We start from the raw sequence: 22,769 nt of genomic DNA, 5'->3' as shown, positions 1-22,769 counted from the left end.
ATAGTCCTTTCTATTGGTATGGCTTTTATGACCGCAGGAGCGTATCAGGCTTTAAAAAAAAACAAAACCACTGATAATTCTGGACAGGAGAAGACTGAAAATTACTATAAACTGTATGGCAGAACTTGTGACATCCAGACTCTGAACTGCAGCAATGTACAGTCACAAGGGAGAGACTTGTTCCTGATCCTATGCCATGTCTAGGCAGCTCAAGAGCATGATTAGGTCAACTAAGTATATTACAAGTCCTTCTGCTTGAGCTGTCATTACTAAAGCAAAACTGTAAATCGAGGACTTGTCTTGTCTTGCAGTTCCACCGATCATAATGTTCTCTGAATTCCACTAATGATTCTACCGAAGATAAGTGGCATCCACCAAATAACCCAGCCAATGTCTGCTTTTCAACAGAAACTGTAAACATGACATTCTACCTGGAAGGGAACAGATCTATTATCAGAATAATCTTTTAACAGAGCACTTGGGAACTGTCAGACTGCAGCAACCCTATCTATGCTGCAATACCAGAGGAGAGTACAGGCTTGTGCAGATAACATACCAGAGTAGTACAATGGTATGTTCATAACTATAGGTGTTTCCCAATCTGACAAGCAGAAAATACATAACTACAAGATAACAAAAAGACTAATGAAGTGAGCACTGCTATACCTGGGTTTGGCATCACTGCCTTTAGTCACAAGTCTGAAACCTGTTCTGATGTAAGCTGTTGCTGTCACAGAACATTTCCTAGTTCCTGCAAACTACTAATGACAATGGACCAAAAATCCACACTTTGTAGTTACCTCAGGGCCCAGATGGACACAGAAAAAGCAAGGGAAACATTTCAGAACTTGCTAATAAAGTCTATTCCTGATCAGCTCATCTTCTAGCCATAATGCTACACTTAAGCATTTCATGTAAACTGTGTGCCAGACTGAAAAAGGCAGTACCACATAAAAGCAGTGCTCAGACCCTTCTTGAATTATTAAGCATTTCCCATGAACCTGGGCAGATGACAACACAGAAATAAATTAATTATTCAGACAGACTATGAAAATGAAAGTCTTGAACCAAGCCTAAACCTGAAATAATACATATGAAGCTTTACTGTCCTGTACATTCAGTGTATGCAATTGTTCAGTCTCTGCTCTTTCAGACAGGATTAAGGTACCATTTCTCGCAAACAGAAATTTTTGTGGTAAAGATCTCTGTGTTCCTTAGAACCTCTTCTATTGCATCTCAGAGCAAGCAATAACAGCGCTTCTTGCAACAGCCTTTCACAAGAAGGGTTCCGGTGAAGAGCTGGCACAAAGATGGACAAAACAAGATCTAAATGAAATTAACCTGGGAGACAACATCCATCTCACAATATAACCTGCTCAATCCATGATCTCAGCATAGTTGTCTAGCATCTCTCTATAACAGTTGCATATGCAAAGAACAGAGAATGACAACATACTCACAGAAAATGCCACATCTGCTGCAAGAAGCTGACAATGAAATTATGACAAACGGATGCTTCTTTCCACCGACGGGGCTAGCAGCAACACAATTTCTAATGAACTTGGACTACATGTATATAAATGTATATTTAAAAAAAACTCAAGGTAACCCTTCAATTCTCAAGGAAACTGACCACCTCACAGGAGCTGACACTGCATATAAAGTTACAACAGCGAAGACTGTTTCATAACCTAATTTCATCACTGCATTTGAAAACTAGAGACTTCTCTAAAAACCATACCTCTAAATCTGAATTCTGGCTCCTCTTTTTCACGCTCTTTACAGGAGACACAGCTGATAAAATTGTCCTGTGGCACTAGCTGATGTGCTGGCAAATTGAACAACCGAAGCAGCTCAAAGTAACACATCTCAACTTGCATCATTCTGTATTTGAAGAATCACACAAAACCTTGAGTGTAAGCTGTATCTTCTCACATTCACTATTTAGAATGCAGGAAGGAATTATATCATTCTTAATTGAACAAGTGAGATTACGTTGATAAAACCCTAATGACCACAGAAGTCATTCTCCTGGTGATTATGCCAAACAAAAATAAGAGCTAATATTTAAGAAATCTGAGACATATGAGTGTGTGAGAAGAGAGACATTATTTTCTTTATGGGAAATGAATCATCTATTTATACAAGCTTCACCATACTCAGGCAGTTTAAATATTTATCTGCTGGATTGGTAGCACACTGGTGTAACAAGTCAGGCAACTATTTGTAGATAGTTCCTATATATAAAAATCTATCATTAAGTCACATTGCCAAAGAACATATTTAGAATTCTATTTAAAAAAAAAAAAAAAAATCTCACTGCACAGACCAGGAACTATTAATTTGACTTCTGGGATGCCTGTTCACAAGATGACTTAGAAACAGCTATTTCTAAACATCCTTCTGTTGACCTTTTTATCCTTGAATATGTGTGTTCACCCTTTAGGCACATCTTTAATGCTAATGGTTCTTCCCAGCATCCTCCTCACACAAAAGCATTTTAAGAATTTTGGGTGATGTTTTGATGCAAGCAAGCTAAACTATAAAAGGTAATATCGTGCCCTGAACAAGAAAATTAAGAAAGACAGACATCCTGACTTTAAAATGTAGTTGTTTTAAGCAGACAGCATTCAACCAGGGGAAAAGTGTTTCCTGTGTTTATGTTTTATCAGAATATTTTTATATGAATTACTTTATGGAAAACAATCTATCAACTACGCAATTTGAATAGTATCTCAAATTGTGTATTCTTCATTGCAATTTCTCTCTGTAGAGCCACTGACTGACTTTACATAATTAACATTATCCACAAGAAACAAAAACTTGTATCTCACTAAAACTTGCTGCTTTTTATTGCAGAAAAAAGATGCAAGTGATCACATGTTTTAGACTAATCCTCCTCACAGTCCATTTCAAGTCTGGCATGTTGTGACACTTCACTGTTAGAAATACCAGTTCTTAAAAATGGGTTTATGGTAACTTACCTCAGAGGTCTGTCTCTGTGCAGGAGAAGGCTAAAACTTCAGTAGTAGCATTAAAATGTGAAATGAAAGGAAATTAAAACCAAGAATTGTTATTCCCATATATCAATCAAAGTAACAGGTTCAAATGCATATACTTTGAGGAACTACAGCTTCTCTTAAAATAAATAACCTGTCCAATAGTTCTATGTGTCCATGACGACAGCACTGTAAAGATTATTTATGGGAAACTCAGAGCTTTTGTTACAGAACAAACTACAACATAAATTAGATATTTTAAAAGTCCAGCAAGAAAAGCCCTTTAAGATTTTAAGAACAAAAATCAGATTTCCTTTTTTGTCCTATTCATTTAACCCTTTTTTACCAATAAGGTGATAGTGTTTTAAAGTAAGCAGACCAAAACCAGTGGCTTGCAAACTCCCAATGTGGCTTATGCTCTAAGAATCCTATGCTTTCCTACACTGCTAAAGGTTGCCTAAGAAAAATCCATAAAAACACTATCCCACAAGTGTCCGGCATAACATTTTGTATCTCAGGGTAAACACTAACTTGAAACCAACAATCACAAGATTACACATTAATATAGCCCAGATGTATTTCAAACCTTCCTATAGGCAAACGAAGAGCTCTCCAGTCAGCTCTGCTTCAATTCTGTACCATAGCAGCTACTTGCACTCTGCATTCACTGTGCCTGGGAAGCATCATACATGCTCTGTGTATATGTAGGCAGCGGCTCTGAACACAAGCTCACAGCAATCATGCTGCTTCCTGGAACCACCAGATTATTGCACATCTGCTAATCACTACCATGAGGACTTCGTAATAACCCTCCTGAATGCGAGGAGCACCAGAAGCAAGTTGACACCACTAGAACTAATTCAGCTGGCTCCTAACTGTGTCTTGGATAAAGCACTGAGTGAACATGAGCACTTGATCCAGCTACAGGATGGGAAGGATCCACAGGACCCAGTCTTCTTTCAACCACAGAAGAAAGTATGAAGCAAGTCATCCAAATCATTAAGACTATTTCTTATACAGAATTTCAGATGCAGCAACCCAGCCCCAAAACTCCTACATTCAGAAATCCTTCAAATGTTTAATAATGTCATTCTTAAATCCCTGAGCAACAGCATCTCATCTAAAGCAATATTAAAGTTATACCAAAGAAATTAAACACAAAATGGTAAAGAGCACCGTAATTCTACTTCCTGTCTACTCATTTGCACAAGCCACACCACAGCTTCCAATGTGATGCTAGAAGGGGCCATTACGAATCTTAGCCTAATTGATCCAAGAATAGAAGTAACTTTGTTGGGTTTAACAGGAAGTAATACCTACAAATACTAACTCGACCATATATTATTTATATTGGAAGAGCACGCTGACTTTCACTGGAAAATAAACAGAATTAATAAGGAAGGAAAAAACCATATCTTTCTGCTCAACTTTGTCCCTAAAGGTGTTTCGTAAAGGAAACCATGGTAATGACAGAATCTGATTCTGAATCAGAATAAAGGAGAGAAAAAAAAAACCAAACCAAAAAACCACACCACCCCAGGTAATAACATTAACCTATTTGTGGAATTGAGATTTTAGTTTTATTACCCCTAAAAGAAGGATCTTTGGTGTTGTTGGTACAAAACAGCTACTATAGCTTCCCTCTAGCCTTAAATTCTGGAAAAACATTAACGCCTTGGGCATAACACAAGGCTGTAAAAACACTGTGGTACAGCACTGCTACCTTGGAATTCTGGCAGATGACATTTAACAATGGCTTAGTTATTGAACCTACCAGGAATGGACTTTTGCTTTCAACAGCTGAACTAAAATTAGTCTAACAGTCACATATAATGGATCTGTATAGATTAATACTGAGATATTTAATACAAATGTACTTGTTGGAAAAACCCTGCATGCTCCCTAACAGCATAACAGAAAAACAAAAGGAGCTCTGTCTGGTTCTCCTTGCTCCTCTACACATCTTTCTTGCTTACTTTTTTTTTCTTCTAATGCTTGTTGATGTTCTGCATGCCCTTTGAAACATCTCACTGCTGTGATTATACATATATAAAGCTAAAATTTAAAACTTCAACTGAAAAGAAAAAAAACCCGGCATTAAGTTTTACTCTAATGACTTCTACTAGACAAACTTTTTTGTACCGCCACAGAAACATCTTTAACTCGAACTTTCGGGGACATAAAACTCCCAAGAAAACAAACGTAACTTTCGGAGGCGGAGCGCTGCATATTACCTTGAGGATACTTAATGCACTTTGAAGACACGAGCACGGAAGCGAAAGTGAAGAGCTTTCACATTTTAACTTTTCCCTAGCGGAGGGGAAAAATACGACAACGTGCACGTCGGCTAAGGTTTGTCTTACACATACCGTGGCGCTGCAGTGAAGAAAGGAAAAAACAACCACCCACTCTAGCAGCAGCTCAGGAAGAACAGCGCGTGGTTTTTTTAGGGACGATGATGACTCCCGGCAGCCTCCTTCCTAAAGGGCGCTTCCCCGAGCAGCGTTACACCGCCAGAGATCCGCGCCCGCGGCTCACGTGCTCCGCGGTACCGCTTCAACCCCGCCCCGCCCCGCTACCTGAGGGACGGCGACTCGCGCGACCGATGGGGTTCCTGGAGCTCCGCAGAAGCGGGTGCCCAGTCCCCCGCGAAGAGCTGCCCGTGCCGCGGAGCGGGAAGCGGGCCAGCCACCCGAGGGGATCTGCCACCGGAGCGGACGGTCAGGACGGCTGCCGCCGGCAGCCCCAGCCCCAGCCCCGCCCGTCTCCTGGCTGTACGAGGGACAGCCCTCGCCCGCCGGAAGGGTGAAGCGGCTGGGGCGGGCGGCAGCCCGAAGGCACGACGCGCGGAAGGCGTCAGCTCCCTCCCTCCGGGCCGGAGGGGGGGCGAACCCCGCGGCGGCCGGGCGGAGGACTCGCTCCTGAGGCACGGCAAGGCCACGGGGCGCCGCCAGGCGACGGGGCCCCGAGCGATCTGCCTCGCCCGCGGACAACGCCCAGTCCCTCCCCGAACGGCGGCGCGGCGCACAGCGCCGCTCCCCTGCGCAGTCTGCGGCCCCTCGCCCCCCGCGGCCCGGCCCCTCACCTGCCGGGTCCGGCGACGGCAGCGCGGCGGCTGCGGACCCCTGGCGCCCGCGGCGGCCACGCCCACGCCACCCGGGCGCGCCCTGCCCCGCAGGCCGCCGCGGGCGAGGGGCGCATGCGCACGCCGCCCCTCTCCCTCCCTCCCTTCCTCGCTCTCTCCCCGCGCCCCCTCGCCCGAGGCCGGCGACCTGGCTGGGGGCCGAGGCGGGGCGCGGGTCCCGGCGTCGCGCAATGGCTGGCGCCCGCAGCGGCCGCGGGCTGGCAGGCGGAACGGGCGGCCGCTGCCCTGGTTTCCTCCGTCGCCCGGGCAGGGCTGGGGGACGGACCGGTTCCTCCGCCGGCGGGGGGCGGCGCTCGGCGGCGGCGGTCGGTGGCGATGGCTGCTGTCATGGCGGCGCTGACTCGGCCCTTCCGCCGCGGCCCGGCCTGCCTGGGGAGGCTGCTCCGGCGCGGGGCGGGCGGCGCGACGTGCGGCCCGCGGGGCCGGGGGGGGCCCGGCGGGAGCGAGGTAGCCGGCTTGCTGGTCTGGGGGGGCGGCGGCGGGCGCGGGCGCGACCGCTTCCAGGGTCGGCGGGCGGGTGCCCCCGCCGGTCGCCTCCCCGGCGCGGGGGGAGCAGCCGCGGAGACCCCGGCCTGGCCGGACGTAGCCAAGGGCTCGTTTATTTTTGCCAAAGCTGGGATCCCCGTGCTCGTCTGAAGAGCACAAGTTTGCTTTTTTTTTTTTTTTTTTTTGCTTCTTACCTTGTGTTTGCTCCATATTCGTCGTTGATTTTCAGCGCAGTGCTCTGTTCCTATTTCAAAGAGTAGTTATGAGCCTCTGCTGAAAAAACTTAAAATGCCCGCCTGATGTTTTTCTTAACGAGGGTTTTTTTAACTTTCAAAAGACTCTGTTCAAATTCTGAAATATAACTGGTGCTAGAGACGAGAAGAACTTTTTTAACTCGGAGTGACAGTGTTTATTAATATGTATCTTATGATCCCATGCAGGTGCTTACAAAAAGCCTTCAAAGGGGGGTTGCACTTTCAACAGGGTCCTTTTTGGTTTATGAAGCTCACAAGCTGATTTCTGGCTTTGCTGAGGTTCATGCAAGCTTCAAAGGTAATATTTTCAAATTTTGAAGTGCACAGGTTGTTCTAATGCGAAACTTAAAAGTTGTAGTGCCAGAATTATATGGGGAAAAGGGTGTAATGCTTTTGATTTTCTCCACTAAGACTGAATGCAGCATGTTTCCATGACGGGATGCTTTTGAATTGGCTCACCTTAGCCTTGTAGCAGTTTAACAAGTGATTCTCCTAAGTGTCACTGAAAGCAGATCTAGTAGCTCATCCAGTCTAGGCTACAACACATGCACAAGGTGTATGATACCTAACTTGTTGCCCAAGCTTTAAAGAACTCTTCTTGAGAAAGATATGGTTCAGTTAGGAATGCGGACCAAACCTCGATCAATTTCTGGAAATCTTAGTTAGTTCAGATTTTCAATGTGAACACAGTGCAATTCCCATTTAATCTAGTTGAGCAACACTGAGATTGCATTTCAGACAAAATTGAGCAATGTCTTGTGTTTTTGTCACGCTGAAAGAGGGGAAGAAAAGCCTTGCTTTACCTACCAGGAAAGAATAGAACAAGTGATAAAATGTCCTTCTTGAGATCTGAATACAGATAGTCTCACTACTGGAAGAAAAGTAACATTATCTTAAAAGGGGATATTGTTGCAGACTTAGAACTTGTCTATCATGTGCTAAATTAAGGGGGTTTGAGAGTAAGCCTAACCCAATGGAGAATGAGCCTAACTGAAATGTATGCTTACTGTGTAGATTAGATAGTAGTCAGCTCAGATAACCTGTTTGGAACAACTTGGATGTTTATGCCTATAGAAATAAAAATTCAGACAATAGACTTTTGAACGGATAAGGAACTGTTTCATTTGCTATAATAGAACGAACTTCGGTGAGTAGATTTAAGGTAGCTACTCAGTACACAAACAAGAAAATTTTCCCATGAGGAACATAAGTAATGCTACTTAGTTGCCTCTGGTCTTTTTTAGTGCTGTCACTTGAATCTGGCATTTGCATTGCCAAGAAAAACAATGCTAGTGGGCTTTCTATGCAAGACAAGTAGTAGATACGGTGAAAATAAGAAAAAAAAAGAAATACCTGAAAAATACTCTTGAAGAAATAAAAGTCTAATAATTTATGTAAAACACCTGGTGGGAAATGTGTTCAGAAGACCGATTTCTGAGCATTTAGTCATTAGATAAGTTAGTAGTGTTCAGGGAGTCTCAACAAGCAAAGATAACAGTTCACTGAAGCTAATACTGAGGATGTACCATGAAGCTAATCTTGGACACTAAAATCCAAAGTCCACACAGATCATTATCGTATCTTTGAAATGGTTGATAGAAGGCATTTAGAGATGGCAGGGTTAAAAATTATCCAGAATGCTCTTCTGATCTTCAACGATTTATATTCTAGGATCTTTTTAAGCTGAAGAGAAGGCTTTTGTGTTTAGTAGCCTTCAGTGTTTTTTTCTTCTATAAGTAAAACTGTGCCGCTGTGAAACATGATTACCATATTCAGTAGACAACTTGAAAGAAGTTCTAAAAGCTTATAAACAAAATTCATTTTTATGAAGTGGAGGGTGGAGCTTATGTTTTGACTTAGAAGTTTGATCACGGACCCAGGAGTAATACCAAAGAGATGATAAACTTGTCTAATTTCTTACAGAACTTTCAGCTAAGGCTTTTGACTTAAAAGGTAATTTTTTCGTCTTTTAATATTGGCAGAAGAGTAAACGCAGAGTTTGTTCTTCTCCTGTACAGTTATGTACTTCAACAGAATTATCTACCTGCTTCCCTTTGGGTATTTTTCCTCTTAATTCCATCGTTCTCGTGCTAGAATCCGGTATTGTGTGGTGTTCAATATTTCTGTTTCTGGAATGCTGTTTATATATTATTATAATCAGCGAGTTGTGGAAATCGTACTCCCCCATCTCTGTTGTGTTTTAAAGTATTTTCTAAAAAAGAATTAAAGTATTGTAAGAACAATGGGTACTTAGTCCATAAATAGATACTCTAGAAAGTCAATTCTGATTTTCAAAATTATTTTTGCTTTTAGGATCTTCTTGAACACATAGCGGTTTCAGTAGATGAACTGTATTTTTTGGAGTTGTGTTTGTGAAAATCTTAAGGACTTCAGTCAGAAAACCTTTGAGCAATGTTTCATTTTGGCTTGTTGAGTAAGATAATGGGACCCACTCAATCTGCAGTCATTCTGGCAAAACTATGGAACCATACTGACAATGAAGAATATTTTTAAAAAATTTATTATTATTTAATTTAAGTTCTGTATACATACTAATGAAGGGGGTTTGTTACTTTCAGATCTCTACTGGGCTTACCCGCCTGGTCATATTTTTCATGCTGCTTCCCCCCCCCGCCCCCCGCTGTTTTCACAAAGAAGAAAACAAATTTCTTCTAGTAGTCTGATCCATTGAGAAAGACACTTTTGAATGTTAAGTCTGTTAAGCATCCAGAACTCTGTTGCTGAAAGCTGTTTTGTAGTTTCACGAGAGGCATGTGTTCAGCACTGTTTCTTTTCCTAGTTGTTCATTGTAAATGTAGCTTATTCAATCCTGCTGTGCATTTACGTTGTTTGAAATGATGGCCTAAAAAGGAACTACAGTGTTTGTTCTTTGTGTTTCAGCTAGGTTGTCTTGCTCTAAAATGTTTTATTTATGCTATAATGTCCTAATTACATGTAATTTGTTCTTCTGTTTCCACAATTTTAACTCCTCCTTAAGTGGAAGAAGTTATAGAGCAAGCAGACTACCTGTATGGGAGTGGAGAAACAGAAAAGCTGTATCAGTTGTTGGTTCAACATAAAAACAGGTACTTGATTGCATTGAGATATTACTGCGACTTATTTTCAGTGCTCTTCTGTATCAATTTTTCAACTAATGTTCCCACTGTGGTATGCTGGAGAACCTTGCTTTCATCCTTATGTAAGCAGGAAAGAAGGACTCTTGATCTTTTTCCTCCTAATGGCAAAAATGAATGAAGAAAGGACAGGTAGCTGTAGAAGGTGAGGATTAACACTCAAGTTTTTCAGTCCTGCAGAGGAGGGGTTTTTGCTTGTGTTTTGTTACTCTAAGAATCCTTTAAAATACAATGCAAAACCTCATGATGTGTCTAGACATTACTAAATAATCAAAGTACCTAGAATTCAGGTATTGAAAATTTTTGAGTCATTGTTTCATTTCTTTTTCATTGCTGAGCAGCTGTTCTTTCCATTTTCATTTGTCTCACATTAGGATTTGAGTCTGAACAAAAAGAGCTCCTTACTCATGTAGTTGTCATAACTGCACAGAACATTATTGATAAGTGAACTGGAACAAGCTGTTTAAGGAAAAAGCAGAAAATGCATTGCAAACTGAAGAGTCCATTCCTTTGGAGGAGACAAGGCATCTCCTAGAACGCTTCTGGAGGAAGTCAACTGTTCAGTTGTTTTCAGTCGTTTCTAGTTTTGGGGGTTTTTCCCTCGTTCTTGCCAGGGGCGCAAGTATAAAGCCTGGACATTAAGTAAAGGTCCTAGTCTGTAAGGGACACCGTGTCATAAGCAACATGTAAGCTTGCTACTAGATGTTTAACAATACTAATTATTCTGTAAGGAGTAATGATTCCAGTAGCAGTACTTCACATTTTTGTGACTTGGCTGAAAAATGAGTCTGCTAGTTCTGTGTTACTGTGTTAATTAGAGCAAGACTGCTGCGTTGTGAGCAGTGACTCAGTTTCCAGATAAGAAAACTGGCTTTTATTGATACTCCGAGTTTAGCAATAACTCTTGTATGCTTTTTAGTATTTTTGGTTTCTGGTAGTTTTGACTTCAGTATTGCTGGGGGGGGAGTTTTATAGCCAGAGCCTCTGAAAGACTTTCTAAACTTAAATTTAATATTAAAGTCTCTATTAAAATACTAAGCCAAAATTAAAATGGTAATTAGCTAAAAGTACAGTAAAGTGCAAGCAGTGTTTCAAAACAATATGTTAACTCAATAATAAAACTTAAAATCCCTTATCTTTGGCTATAACATACCATACACCGATTGATATAGTGATAAAAATAAATATATAAATGTACAGCTTTATGTGTTAGGGGTATGGCTAATCTATGTTTTTTCACTATTGTTGTAGGAAGAATTTCATTATTTAGGTACAATTACAGGGAAAAAGATGCATAATTTTTTAAACATTCTGGTAAACGTTAATATAAAATCAGTGGAATACTGCAAAAAATACTGTCTATCTAAGAACAAAGTAGTGCTTGTTTTCCTTCTGGTGTTTTGAGTGGTACTGTTGGGTTTTTAAAATCTGCATCTTTTTTGAGAAAACAAAGTCCTTTCCTACAGATACGTTTGCTTCGCAGAACGAAGGTATCGTTAGCTTGGGGTTGTATATAGCATAGAATGACAGATGATATGCTGTTGTCTTATCACTCGAGATACATATTTAAAGACTGGTTTAAGACCGTTGCTTGCTTTTTTTTCCATTATTGTTTTAAAATGTTAGTGTTTCTGTTCATAACTAGTGATGACGCAGAGTTGTTATGGCGGCTGGCGCGGGCATCACGAGATCTAGCTCAGCTTAGTAGTACTTCTGCAGAGGAGAAAAGACAACTGGCGTATGAAGCCCTTGAGTATACAAAAAAGGCACTTGAAAAAAATGAATCAAATTTTGCAGCACACAAGGTGAGCCAAGCAAAATAACTGAAATCTTGTTCTTTGATTTCTGCCAGTAGAAACTGGAACAAATGTCATTGTGCTGTTTCAGCAAACTTCAGCATAATTCAACTTTTCAGTTGAGAATGAGTGAGACTTCTAATTCTCCCTAACTTTCTTGGAAGATCAGAGTTCAGACTTTTGCAGCTATATTTCCTCTATATAGGAAACAGGAACTGGTTAAATGTGTGCAGGACCATGGAAGGAGGTGACTGATCAGGTTGATTACAGCTGATGTAATCAGCTCATCCTTCTCTGATGTAGCCTTAAAAATGTACATGCCCCACATTCAGCATGGTGTTTCTGTGCACAGTAGTAGCTCTGTAGAGTTTCTCTGGAAATACTTCAGGCTCTGGCTTTGTTCTGTTGGGGTTTTTTTGTGCTGCTTCTCTCACAGGCAGAGAGCAACAAAGTATAGTCAGTTGTGTTGGCATCTTGGATAAGAAGAGGACGTTAATGCAAGCAGACCAGCAAGTTGCTCTGATGCTGCCTGAGCTGTTCATAACAAATACTTCTTGCTTGTTCTCATTAGTGGTGTTGGCAGCTATTCTTTTTTTTTTTTTCCTTTTAATTTACTATTAATAGCTATAGTGCTGTATTAAATGTTTTAGTTTTGTTCTTTGAATTACAGTGGTATGGAATTTGCCTTAGTGATGTTGGAGATTTTGAAGGAATCAAGACTAAAATTGGAAATGCCATTGTTATCAAAGAGCACTTCCAGGTAATGTAAAGTTTTTTGCATACAACAGCATTAATGCGTCCAGTATGTAGATTGAGTGATAGTTGTGAACTATTTGGCAAAAATTTGCAAGTGTACTTCTGTTCAAATCTCCTGGTGACACTTTGGTTTTTGGGTTATTGTGACAGTCCTGAATGCCCCAGCAGCAAGGAGTACAAATGATCTCCTGCAGTAAACTAAGTCCCTATAAAAGGGAGTCTTGAAATAGCTGAAGTGCTTTTGACACCTCTTAGGACTAGATAAAGTGTAACAGTGCTATTGAGAAATGGAAGTGTGGCTGTCCTTCTAACTGTGGATTGTGTAGCAGTAAAGGACAAATCCTGGAGAAGATAAAGGACTACTAATTTTATATGACCAGAAATTATTTCAAAATCTGAACATGCCAAGTCTCACGTGAAACTCTTAATGACCTACTAAACAGAACTGCTTAGCAATCTGTCAGTGACTTCACTTTCTTGGAGATGAGCCGATTTAGTTGTGCACTGAATAAATACCATATTGCCTTGAAATTCTACACACTGTTAATCTGGTTTAATTAACAGTAGGAAAACAAGTCTACTTTTTTTTTTATGTATTTTAATCCAGATGTGGCAGAACAACTTGTTACATCTTCTGTTTCTCTTTTTTTTCCTCTCACTAGAGAGCCATTGAACTGAATCCAAAAGATGCTACAACAATTCATCTTATAGGCATTTGGTAAGGCGTACTTTCAAACAAAAGTTAGAATGTGGCAAAGAAAAGTGCCAGAATATAAAATGTATTACATGAATTGCAGAAATGCTTGGAATACTTCAGTGGCTTGTAATTAGTTGATGCAAACATGAAAACCTACTGAACCTGTATAGGACATCATGCCTTAAAAAAGTCTTGGCTGTTAATTCTTATGCAGTTCAAAAAGATGAAAAATAATTGTTCATTCAATTTATTTGTATTACTATATGGAACTATTAAAAACTCATTTTGCAGACGTAAGTATGTTTCCATAGCAGACACCAGAGATTGTAAGTACAACTCATTTTGTCCTACTAGTGTGAATGGAGACAAAACTCAACACTGAATTTACATTGAATTTCAGTGATGGGTGCAGCTTAATACAATCTGTGTATAGTGAAAAGCTATTAAAAGTGAGATGTGTTCCTAAAAGACTTCTGTTATTATCTGTCATTGTATTTTAAAAGTTACATTTAAGTAAAGCAGCTTATAAATGCATATGCATTAACAAAAATCTCTGAAATTGAATTTACTGCTCAGTGAAATGGGTACTAAGAATTACTGTTACATAGCAGGTGAAGGGACTGGAAATACAACTTTCCATACTAACCAGAGTGTTCTGTGGAAGCAGTGTGATTGAAAGCAGTATCTTTTATGGGTTAGTGAGAGACCCCAGGCAGCATTTCTCGTTATTTGTCTGAAAGAGACCAAAGCTGCTACATTGTTTTGCAGGAAATCTCTACTGTAAGATTGAGAAATTGAAAATAATTAAAGCCAATGTATTCGTAGCTTAAAAATACTAAAAACCACAGCCACCTTCTCTATGTTTTTTTCTGGACTCCCGAGTATCAGAGTAAACTACAGTCTACTGCTCCAGAGTTTACTACTTTACAAACTTACTTTGTTTTTTCAGCATCCACCACTCATTCCCACATGACCTAACAATTGCAATAGTCCAAATTTCTAAACAGAAGCGTATGCTACCAACTGAATGAGCCTCCAGGTCAGTTTTGAGATAGGAAGCTTGTTCTGGAAAATACTTAAGACATTGTTCCTAAGGAACATTAGAAAAGGTGATAAAAATGTGAGATTATTATTGCTTTTGGCACTATTGCTTGTGGCACCATATTATATATTTAAATATACTCATTATTGAATCCCAGAGCATCTTCATCTGAAACTGGGATTTGGTATCAGCCAATTCTTGAGTATTTTTCTCCTTTCTAGTCTATCCTGGATTGAACCTCTTTTATTGGCATTTCTGGTAAGGCACATCTCTTGGCAAAATTTCAACTCAGACTGTGTATTCCGTGCCTTGCCCCCATCTCCTCTGAACACTTCCATTTATTAATTTTTCACCTCCTCTAGAGTGCTCTATTTTACACAGTGAATAATATTTTTATACTCATTGTGGGAGGGTAATAAATTGAATAGCATTGTTTAACATTTTTACACCTCGTATGTTCTACATATTTGAAATACTTAACAAATGTTTAATCCTTTCAACATCTCTAAGATGAGTGACTGATTACCTTTGTTATTTAGTACATAGGAAAACAGCATAGTATGGCCTAGCCTAGAGCACAGTAGTTTGATTCCTGGGTTTATTTTCATTCTTATAGGTTATAGAGTCTTTCAGGAATGTACTGCAGATCTTATTTATATTAATAATTAAGAAAAAGAAGGTAGTGTTGAGGTAAGGCAATGACATTACTTGGTTGTGCCCTGTTTTTGCAAATGTATTAGAAAAATATCAAATATACGTAAATCGTTACAATCATTCAAGCTCAAAAGCTGTCTCATGGCTAATAACTGTATCCAGTTTTGTCTAATGTAATAGCAGTTCCCAGTAAAAGACACACCAAAATTTCTTTAGCAGAGCTAGGCAGCAACTTCAAACATCTTGCTATTTTGTTGTACAGTCGTAAGAACTTGCTTATAGAACTTGCAGTGTGGCTGCAGTTTTTGTGACTCTTGGAAACAACAGTTAAGACATCCAAGATATGAGAATGTTACTCAAAAAAAAGAGAAAAATGTGAAGGGTATATATGAATGTTTCCTTTCACTCCAGGTGTTACTCCTTTGCCGAAATGCCATGGTACCAAAGAAAAATAGCTGCTACACTATTTGCCACACCACCGACCTCCACATTTCAAGAGGTACAATATGAAAATGTTTCACAGATTATTATTCCCCTCACAAAGCTGCTGATACACTTTTACTAACCTTCCTGACAAAGCTGACCTCTACTTATGGAATAAGCATGCGCTTGTGAGTTTACAACTGTCAATAATAAAATGTGAATATAACAGGAGAGTGAGGGATATCTAAAAACAGGAAAAAAAATTTTTTTTCAGCTGTAACACACCTAGAATAGTGAAAATTATTTCACGTAGTTCATGCAGCAGAAAATAACAAGCTATATGTAACTTAGTTTGTATTTACTATTACGATCTATTGCAGATTAACTGTCTGTACTAGTTCCAGTGCTGATGATTTATATGGTGGTGTTATACCATGTACTTATTTGATAGGACTACTAGATTTTTTCCCTTTATACTAAATGCAAAAAGCAACAGCTTGCTTTGTTACTTAGCACGAACAAGTACCTTCTCATCCCCTGGCTCCCTATGGTGTGGTTTTTTTCAGTTGAGAGTAATTTTGTTCATCTTTGCTATGAAAATTGCTTTGTCATATGCCCTAGAACATATGTCCATATGTATATCTTCTAGGGTGTCTACACAGTGTGCATCTTATTTAAACACTTGTACGTATATAGAAACTTGAAAACTAAATTGGTATTAGGAAAGTTTGCTGCAGCTGTTAAAATCTTTGTTTGTTTAGCTCAACCAATAATGGGCCCACTATGTTTTCTTCTTTTAAGGGTGGGCAGGGGGCAAGAGTCACTACAAAGTAATTGTAGAAGGCTGCTTGCTGTTACACAGAAAGCAATCTAAGCTCTGATTGAAAAAGAAATAGAACTTTTTAATGGAACGTCAACCTTGTAAGTTTTGCTGAAAATCACTCTTGGAAGAATACACACTGTCAGTCAGGATTTCGAATACTGCAGAATCAGGCCAGTCCCAGCATCGAGTTCTGTAGCGCTTAAAGTGGCTGAAGAAGTAAACTTGTCCCAGAACCTGTAGTTGAGCCATACTGGTAAGACTTCTGCAGTTTCAGTACAAAATCTGTTTTGTAGATACATGCGCAGTTTTAAGTTCTCTGACAGTATTTTCCCTCCAGCTAGTAACATCAGAAGAGGTAGGAATGGACTGAAATTTCTGATGTGCAGGATGGGAAACCAATTGAAAAATACGTGCGGATTTCATAAAGGTTTATTCTCATGTAAGAGGATACTAACTGGTGTTCTGTAGGAATCAGTTCTCCCTGAAGTATAGTCAACATTAATGACCTGAATCATAAGATTTGTTTCATCTGTTAAATTCATACATGAGAACTGGACGGGGGAAACTGCAGATATGCTGGATGGTAGAAATGAAATTAAAAAATGATCTTGACAAGTTGAAGACTGGAAAAACACAATCCAATTTGCTAGGGACAAACAGGAGGTACTGTACTTATGGAGGAAGTGGCAGGGGAATGGTTGGATAAGTACTGGTTCTGCTGAGATGTCAGATCTGATTGTACATTGAAGAGAACCATCAGTAGCATGCTGAATTAATAAAAATAAGATCATGGACAGGAAGTCCTTATTCAGCTGTGTTAAGCATGCGTGTAAGGCTTTAGTTTGACTACTGTGTTGAGTTTATTCTCCATTTTAAAGAAGACAACCTTATCTTTTGCAGGCTCTTCATTACTTCCACATGGCAGAGGAAGGTAATACTTCTAGCCTTTTTGGACAGAATAATAACTTTTAGGAATGATGACTTCCAATAAAACTCTAGCTTTTGGTATTATCTTAATAGCATATGATCTGCAGATAAACATATCAGCCTGTTGTGCTAGTCAACACACTGGACCGTTACATTGGAATGTTTCATCAGAGATACTTGAAGTACATTACATGCTCACTATCATCACTTTGAGTGTAACACCAGGGTTTTTTTCAGGATAAGTATTAAAGTGAAATTTGTACCTTCATTAGTAACAAAGTACTCTTTCCCAAGGCATTCCACTGGAATGCAGGGGGAAGAAGCAAGCAAAAGGGAATGTTATGTCACTTTTCCTAAATTTTCTTAAAGTTCAAAAGTCCTCTGTATTCTAAATAGAACAACAGAGAAAGCACACTTTTTTTATTATTTCAGAAGCTATTTGGATCAGAGTGCCAATCTAACGGGCAGTAAACCTGTCCAGATGTAAAAGAAAATACGGACTATTATTTTTCCAAGAGGGAAGCCATTAAGCAAAACTGACTAGCTGAAAGATAAAGGAAGACAAGGGAGGACAGTGTTGTATGAAAGATTTGTATGTGGTTTTATCAGTGAAGTTAAAAGGAAAAAAGTTCACTGTGTATCTTCCCCTCATTGTCAAGGAATGCACCTGTGAACCGGAATGGTGGACTTACTTAATCTCAAAATGTGCCTCAAAAACACCTCCATATATTTTGAATCCTGACCCTAGATCCAGCAGCAGAGAAAGCCTCTGCTATAAGTATGAACAGTAGGCAAGACTAATAATGATTGATAGCCAAAGTATGCTTTATAAAACCAACTTCTTAAATCTCTCCTGAAAAATGTTAAATGTGGGTACAAAGAGTTTTAAGTTTTCTTTCTGTGCAGCAAAAGCTAAGCTAATACTGTATGTGTGTGGTCTGAAGCTAGGAACTGCCATTTCATTTCCTTGCCTGCACTTGCTAAGCTGTTGCATTGCCTCTTGCACCTACTAGGTCCAGAAAATCACAGAATCTGCAAAGCAAAGCTGTTGTGCATTGACCTCACTGCTTTCCTCTTTGTGAGGAATGTAGTCTCATTTGGTATATTAACTAACAAGCTGCTAGCTAATGTAACTGTATATGAGACCAAAATCTAGCAAGTAGAAGTTTTACCTTGGCTTCCTTCTGATACAAAGCCAAAATACTATTAATCTTTTCCCAACTAAGTATTTAAAAGAGTGATGCTATATCATGGCTTTGATTGGTAGTATGCTGCTCATTCTCATTTAAAGCTTTTCTCCTGTCTCTATACAGCTGACCCAAATTTCTACAGCAAAAATTTGCTCTTTTTGGGAAAGACATACTTGAAGTTAAACAATAAAAAGATGGCTCTTCTGTGGTTAAGTAAGGCAAAGGAGTATCCTGCACATACAGAAGAGGACAAACAGGTAGGAAGTTAAGAACTGTAATAGTACAATCATATATTGTAACCAACACATGGGACATCATGGCAGTGGAATGTTTTATAAAGGTAACTTGGAGTAAATTGTAGTTCAGCACCTGTAATCCAGGATCACATCCAGACACCAAGAAATTCTAGTATGTTGGTAACTGCCTCTGAACACAATGGTTGGAAATCCTCTGTTTATAATAAAGAACTATTATTCTCTGTTCTTCATGATGTTTTTGTAGTGCTAACAATAACTCAGGCTTAACTGTGTTGTTGAAGTTAAGGCAGGCACCTGAGCTAACCTATGTCTGTGTGAGCACAGATTCACTTTGCATATGCCTACAAATGGAAAGGTAGAAATCATATTTTGGAAGAGCTAAAAACCACATGAACAGGAGGAAGAAAAAAGCATGGATGTATCAAAAACTTGCTAGATCCATAAAATTTGACATTGTAGTCCTTTGCAGGCCCCCAGGGAGAGATTCAGACTATCTGAATTGAGACAAATGGAAGTAATGTATCTTTGACAGCAAATCTCCAACACTAGGTGACCTGAGGCACTTCATTACCCTTTTGAACTGCTCGGAAAGACCCTGGTTTGGATGGGTAGGCATCTGCTTCCTACCTAAACACATACAGAGTACTTCCAGGAGGGTTAATCCATTAGACTTGTTCTGACCTAATACTTCACTCAGTATAAACCACAGCAATTGCACTTATCTTTCATAACAATCCTGTTAACATCAGGAGTAACAAAGCCTGATTTCCAATTGATTTTTTCTTACAGGTGTTTGACCTCCAATTCATTTAGCATGAAGCTGCAGCATGAGATACTTTAACTGTTAGAGAAAGCATCAGAATGTGTTGTGACATTCTGAATGTCCTAATTGCAAGAAATAGTTTGGTAAGATTTTGCACTTCACACCTCAGAAAAAACACTACTGAGGTTTGCCTCCATAGATTCTTCAGTAAGGCTCGAACTGTTTCTCCCAAAAGTGAGCTCCTTCAGTAACACCTTTCAATAGAAATACAACTAAAGGTTCTGTCCCTCCACTGTTTTGCAAAGTGTATAGGAATTTAATAGCCTGAAGGAGTAGTGGTCTCGGCATGTAGGAAATTAGTTAAATCTTCTAACGGTTACTAGTAGTTGGAGGCACACAGGAAACCAGTGATCACAAAAGCTTGCCTTTCTTTAGAAACAATGCAAAAGGAGTCAGTAGCAATTTTTGTGCAGTAGCCAAGTTGTTAAACCGCTTATCTGCTTGCAGCAGTGCTTGGCCTCCTGGTACAAATATCTTTCCTTATCTCCTGGAAACGTGCAGAGCTGCTGACCTGAGAGAGGTGGTATTCTCTCCATTCTCTGGGTGCATGTGTAAAATGCAAAATTAATTGGGAACTAGACTTGGTAGTCCAGTAAGAAGGAACCTGGCCTTTGCAAAGAAATTGGAATTCTTGTCTGTGCATTTGGCAGAGGTAGGCATAAGTAGGTTTTCTGAACATGTTACCTCTTGAGTATCTGCAGTATCTGGCTTACATTGTCTGCACTGCTTGCTGTCAGGACCAGAAGTTTGTTGGTTTTTTTGTTTTGGTTTGGGGGTTTTTCTAATATAGATGATAGAGGTCATGTCCAAATGTTATTAGATTTTACCCAAAATCCCTAGGCAAAGGGAGCCTCAGAAACAGTCTTCTCAGACTCCCTTAGCCACTGTCCAGAGTTTTGAAAACCCTAGCTTGGCTGGTTATGGTCAGATACAGGACAACTTACTACATGCTACTATTGGACTACAGCAGATCAAGAGCTAATCATCTGTATTCAACACAAACTTACTACATATAGTAAGTGAATTACACTGAAGGCACTGGCATCTATGTTTCAAGTACTGAGCATCTTGAGCTACAGAAGAAAAATGACTAGTCTTAGGAGGGTTCTGAATTTACAGAACTGTGGTGAAATGTTTGAGTGCTTGCATGCTAAGTTCTGCTAGAAGAGCCTGTAACTAGCTGGCACTGTTTTGTTTTGAGTATATTTATTTCTTTCAGGTACAGAAAGAAGCTTTGGAGTTGCTTAATTCTATATAACAAGAAACAAGATAATGGGAATTCAGTGCCTCAGGTTTCAGCAGCACAGGAAAAAGACCCCAAATACTACTTTGGTTTATTGAAGCTGTTAATAAAAGTATAGCTTAAACCTGCTGTCTCCATTTTGTTTCAATTAAACTGTCAGCTAGATCTGTTTCATTATGTGATCCTGTCTGTTGATTTACATGGGAATTTTTTTACACTGTTCAGCTGCAAGTTATGTATGAGGAATAAGCATAACTTTAAAGAAAGGAGGTGCAGGGCCATTACATCATTACAAACCTGCAATTTTTTCTAGAGCATTCTCCTTCTGTGGGGTTCAGTGGCCTTCAAGAGTAATATATATTCACATTATTAGATGTTCCTACAGATTTCTCATTAAGGCTGCACAAGCAATCTTGATTCCAGTACACTTAAATGGTAGTGTTAGACTTCGTAAAAAGTGCTGTGGTTTTAAAAAAAAAAAAAAGGTGAAATTGGGAACACCTAAGAAAATCCATTTATGGGTGATACCAGCATATACAATGAGAAGCTTTCTGTGAAATATAAATACTTATTTGCACATTGAGCGGCTGTGAAGTCTGAGGATTTAGTGGCTGCACAATGTTTACTGGACATATGTGCTCCTTCCCTTAGGCTATGATGACTGGATACTCCCAGTGCTTTAGGAGGGAACTACAATTTGGAAGCACGTACACTTCTGTTTGTTTGTAGAGATAAAGTAAAACTTTCTTCTTGTTCCTGCTTCTATTTTAGCAAGAACGTTCACCAGAAAAATAAATTAATCTAAGTTAGATAACCAACACAGAAAATATTTACACTTTCCAAACAATATATTCTGGTTACCCAGCAGAAAAAAAGAGGACCAAATAATGAAAAAATGGTAGGCAAATACACATGGTATTGCCAGTAGAAAGTCTAACAAATCTAGAACAAATTGACTATAAATACATGGTGTTCGATTTAATATAAAAAAGTGTTGTGATCTATAGGAGGAAGATGAAGAAGGGTATAATTTGCTTAGACTAAGAAAGCAAGCCTGTGCCAAGTCAGTAGAAAAATCCACAGCTGAGAGACGATCTAGAGTTTTAATTCTAGCCTCAGATCATGAAACTAGTTAAAAGGTGGTTTTCTCCACTACAGTAAAGTAATTCTTATTCTTCTATTAGTAGAGCATCAAAATGAAGTCTTTGATATGTCAAAAGTCCCGGGGTAGATGAGATGTAGTGTTTCAGAGAGATTCTTCAAAATTTTCTGCATTCATAGACTACAAAAACATCTGCCATACACAAAACCACTTCTGGCAGCTTTGTGGCAGAGGCACCTTACTTTGGTGCCTTTTCTGCTGCAGAAAACAGTATCTGCACAAAGAGAAAGGGTATCCGGGTACCAGGTAAAGATTGTCGAGTGGAGAAGAGCAGCTGAGTTGCTTGCAGGAAGAAAGGAACAAACAGAACCCATGACCTACTCAGTAGCTCCTTCAAGTGGTATTCCCTCACTGGTTCCCTCGTCTGATTTCCAGCCTTTACTACCTTCCCTCTCTTTGCGGTCTTCCTTCCTCCCCCCAAACACAGCTGAATTACAAGGAATGCAAACGGGAAAAGAAGCAGTTACAATGCAGTATTACTGAAATTCCCAGAAAGTCTAACTACGCGCACACACACACAAGTGTATAAATCGTAGGTTTTTTTCCTCGAGCACCATGCTTTCAGTCAGTCTTGAAACCAATAGATCATATACACGTACAGAAAGCCACTAGGTTTGGTTTTTTCCTTGCTTACTAACCCTTATCCACAGGAAAAACGACTGCAGGTATCAGACAGCTAAAATTATCAAAACAATAAAGCAACTACATTCTTGTGATGTGCTGTCTTTTTTATTTTTACTGTTTTGTTCACTTACTCACAGGTTCACAAAATTCAGCAGTTGGTAGTGGGTCACCCAAGTCATTCATTAGTGCAAATTCATGAAGTTCAACTCTATGACATTTAGCCCTCTTAACTGTCTTTTAGGCAAGCCACACACACTTCTGTTGCCCAGCCTTTGACCTTTTTTTTTCTTTTTTTAAAGCTCCCTCCATTCTAACCAGCATAAGTCATAATTTA

The 22,769-nt window shown here is 39.6% G+C and overlaps 2 protein-coding genes across 8 annotated transcripts in view; one reads left to right on the top strand and one right to left on the bottom strand.

Annotated features, from left to right (window-relative positions):
- Positions 1 to 6,378, bottom strand: part of CPNE3 (copine 3) — a 31,408-nt gene extending 25,030 nt beyond the window's left edge. The window contains exons 1-2 of one of the 4 annotated variants that reach the window (XM_069779621.1): positions 2,985 to 3,000; positions 1,742 to 1,884 (exon numbers count right to left, since the gene is read on the bottom strand). The gene's annotated coding sequence lies outside the window, so the exon portion shown is untranslated. Of the gene's footprint in view, positions 1 to 1,741; positions 1,885 to 2,984; positions 3,001 to 5,368; positions 5,390 to 6,084; positions 6,198 to 6,271 lie in introns of those variants that run through there. The other 3 variants (XM_069779622.1, XM_069779620.1, XM_009920890.2) reach the window with 3 other exon arrangements.
- On the top strand, positions 6,184 to 20,773 carry RMDN1 (regulator of microtubule dynamics 1). 4 transcript variants are annotated; one of them, XM_069779626.1, is made up of 10 exons: positions 6,199 to 6,411; positions 7,071 to 7,182; positions 9,883 to 9,970; positions 11,664 to 11,823; positions 12,485 to 12,574; positions 13,233 to 13,288; positions 15,375 to 15,462; positions 17,110 to 17,140; positions 18,450 to 18,583; positions 20,626 to 20,773. In XM_069779626.1, exons 1-10 carry the CDS (start codon positions 6,199 to 6,201, stop codon positions 20,662 to 20,664), a joined length of 1,011 nt encoding a protein of 336 aa, XP_069635727.1. In that variant the 3' UTR covers positions 20,665 to 20,773. The 4 variants fall into 4 exon arrangements, 3 of the variants coding, with proteins under 3 accessions (XP_069635727.1, XP_069635724.1, XP_069635725.1); XM_069779623.1 differs by having other exon boundaries at positions 6,292 to 6,449; XM_069779624.1 differs by lacking the exon at positions 6,199 to 6,411 and adding an exon at positions 6,433 to 6,591.
- Positions 20,774 to 22,769: the final 1,996 nt, after the last annotated feature.

The sequence above is a fragment of the Haliaeetus albicilla genome, chromosome 3, assembly GCF_947461875.1.
Source record: "Haliaeetus albicilla chromosome 3, bHalAlb1.1, whole genome shotgun sequence".
Lineage (NCBI taxonomy): Eukaryota > Metazoa > Chordata > Aves > Accipitriformes > Accipitridae > Haliaeetus > Haliaeetus albicilla.
Note: the sequence above shows the minus strand (reverse complement) of the source record. Positions and strands in the feature narration are given on the sequence as shown.

Coding starts and splice junctions, on each gene's coding strand:
- RMDN1 (XM_069779626.1), top strand. CDS start 6,199: ATGCGCACGCCGCCCCTCTCCCTCCCTCCCTTCCTCGCTCTCTCCCCG. Junction 13,289..15,374: donor ATTCATCTTATAGGCATTTG/GTAAGGCGTACT, acceptor CTTTCACTCCAG/GTGTTACTCCTTTGCCGAAA. Junction 17,141..18,449: donor CTTCCACATGGCAGAGGAAG/GTAATACTTCTA, acceptor GTCTCTATACAG/CTGACCCAAATTTCTACAGC.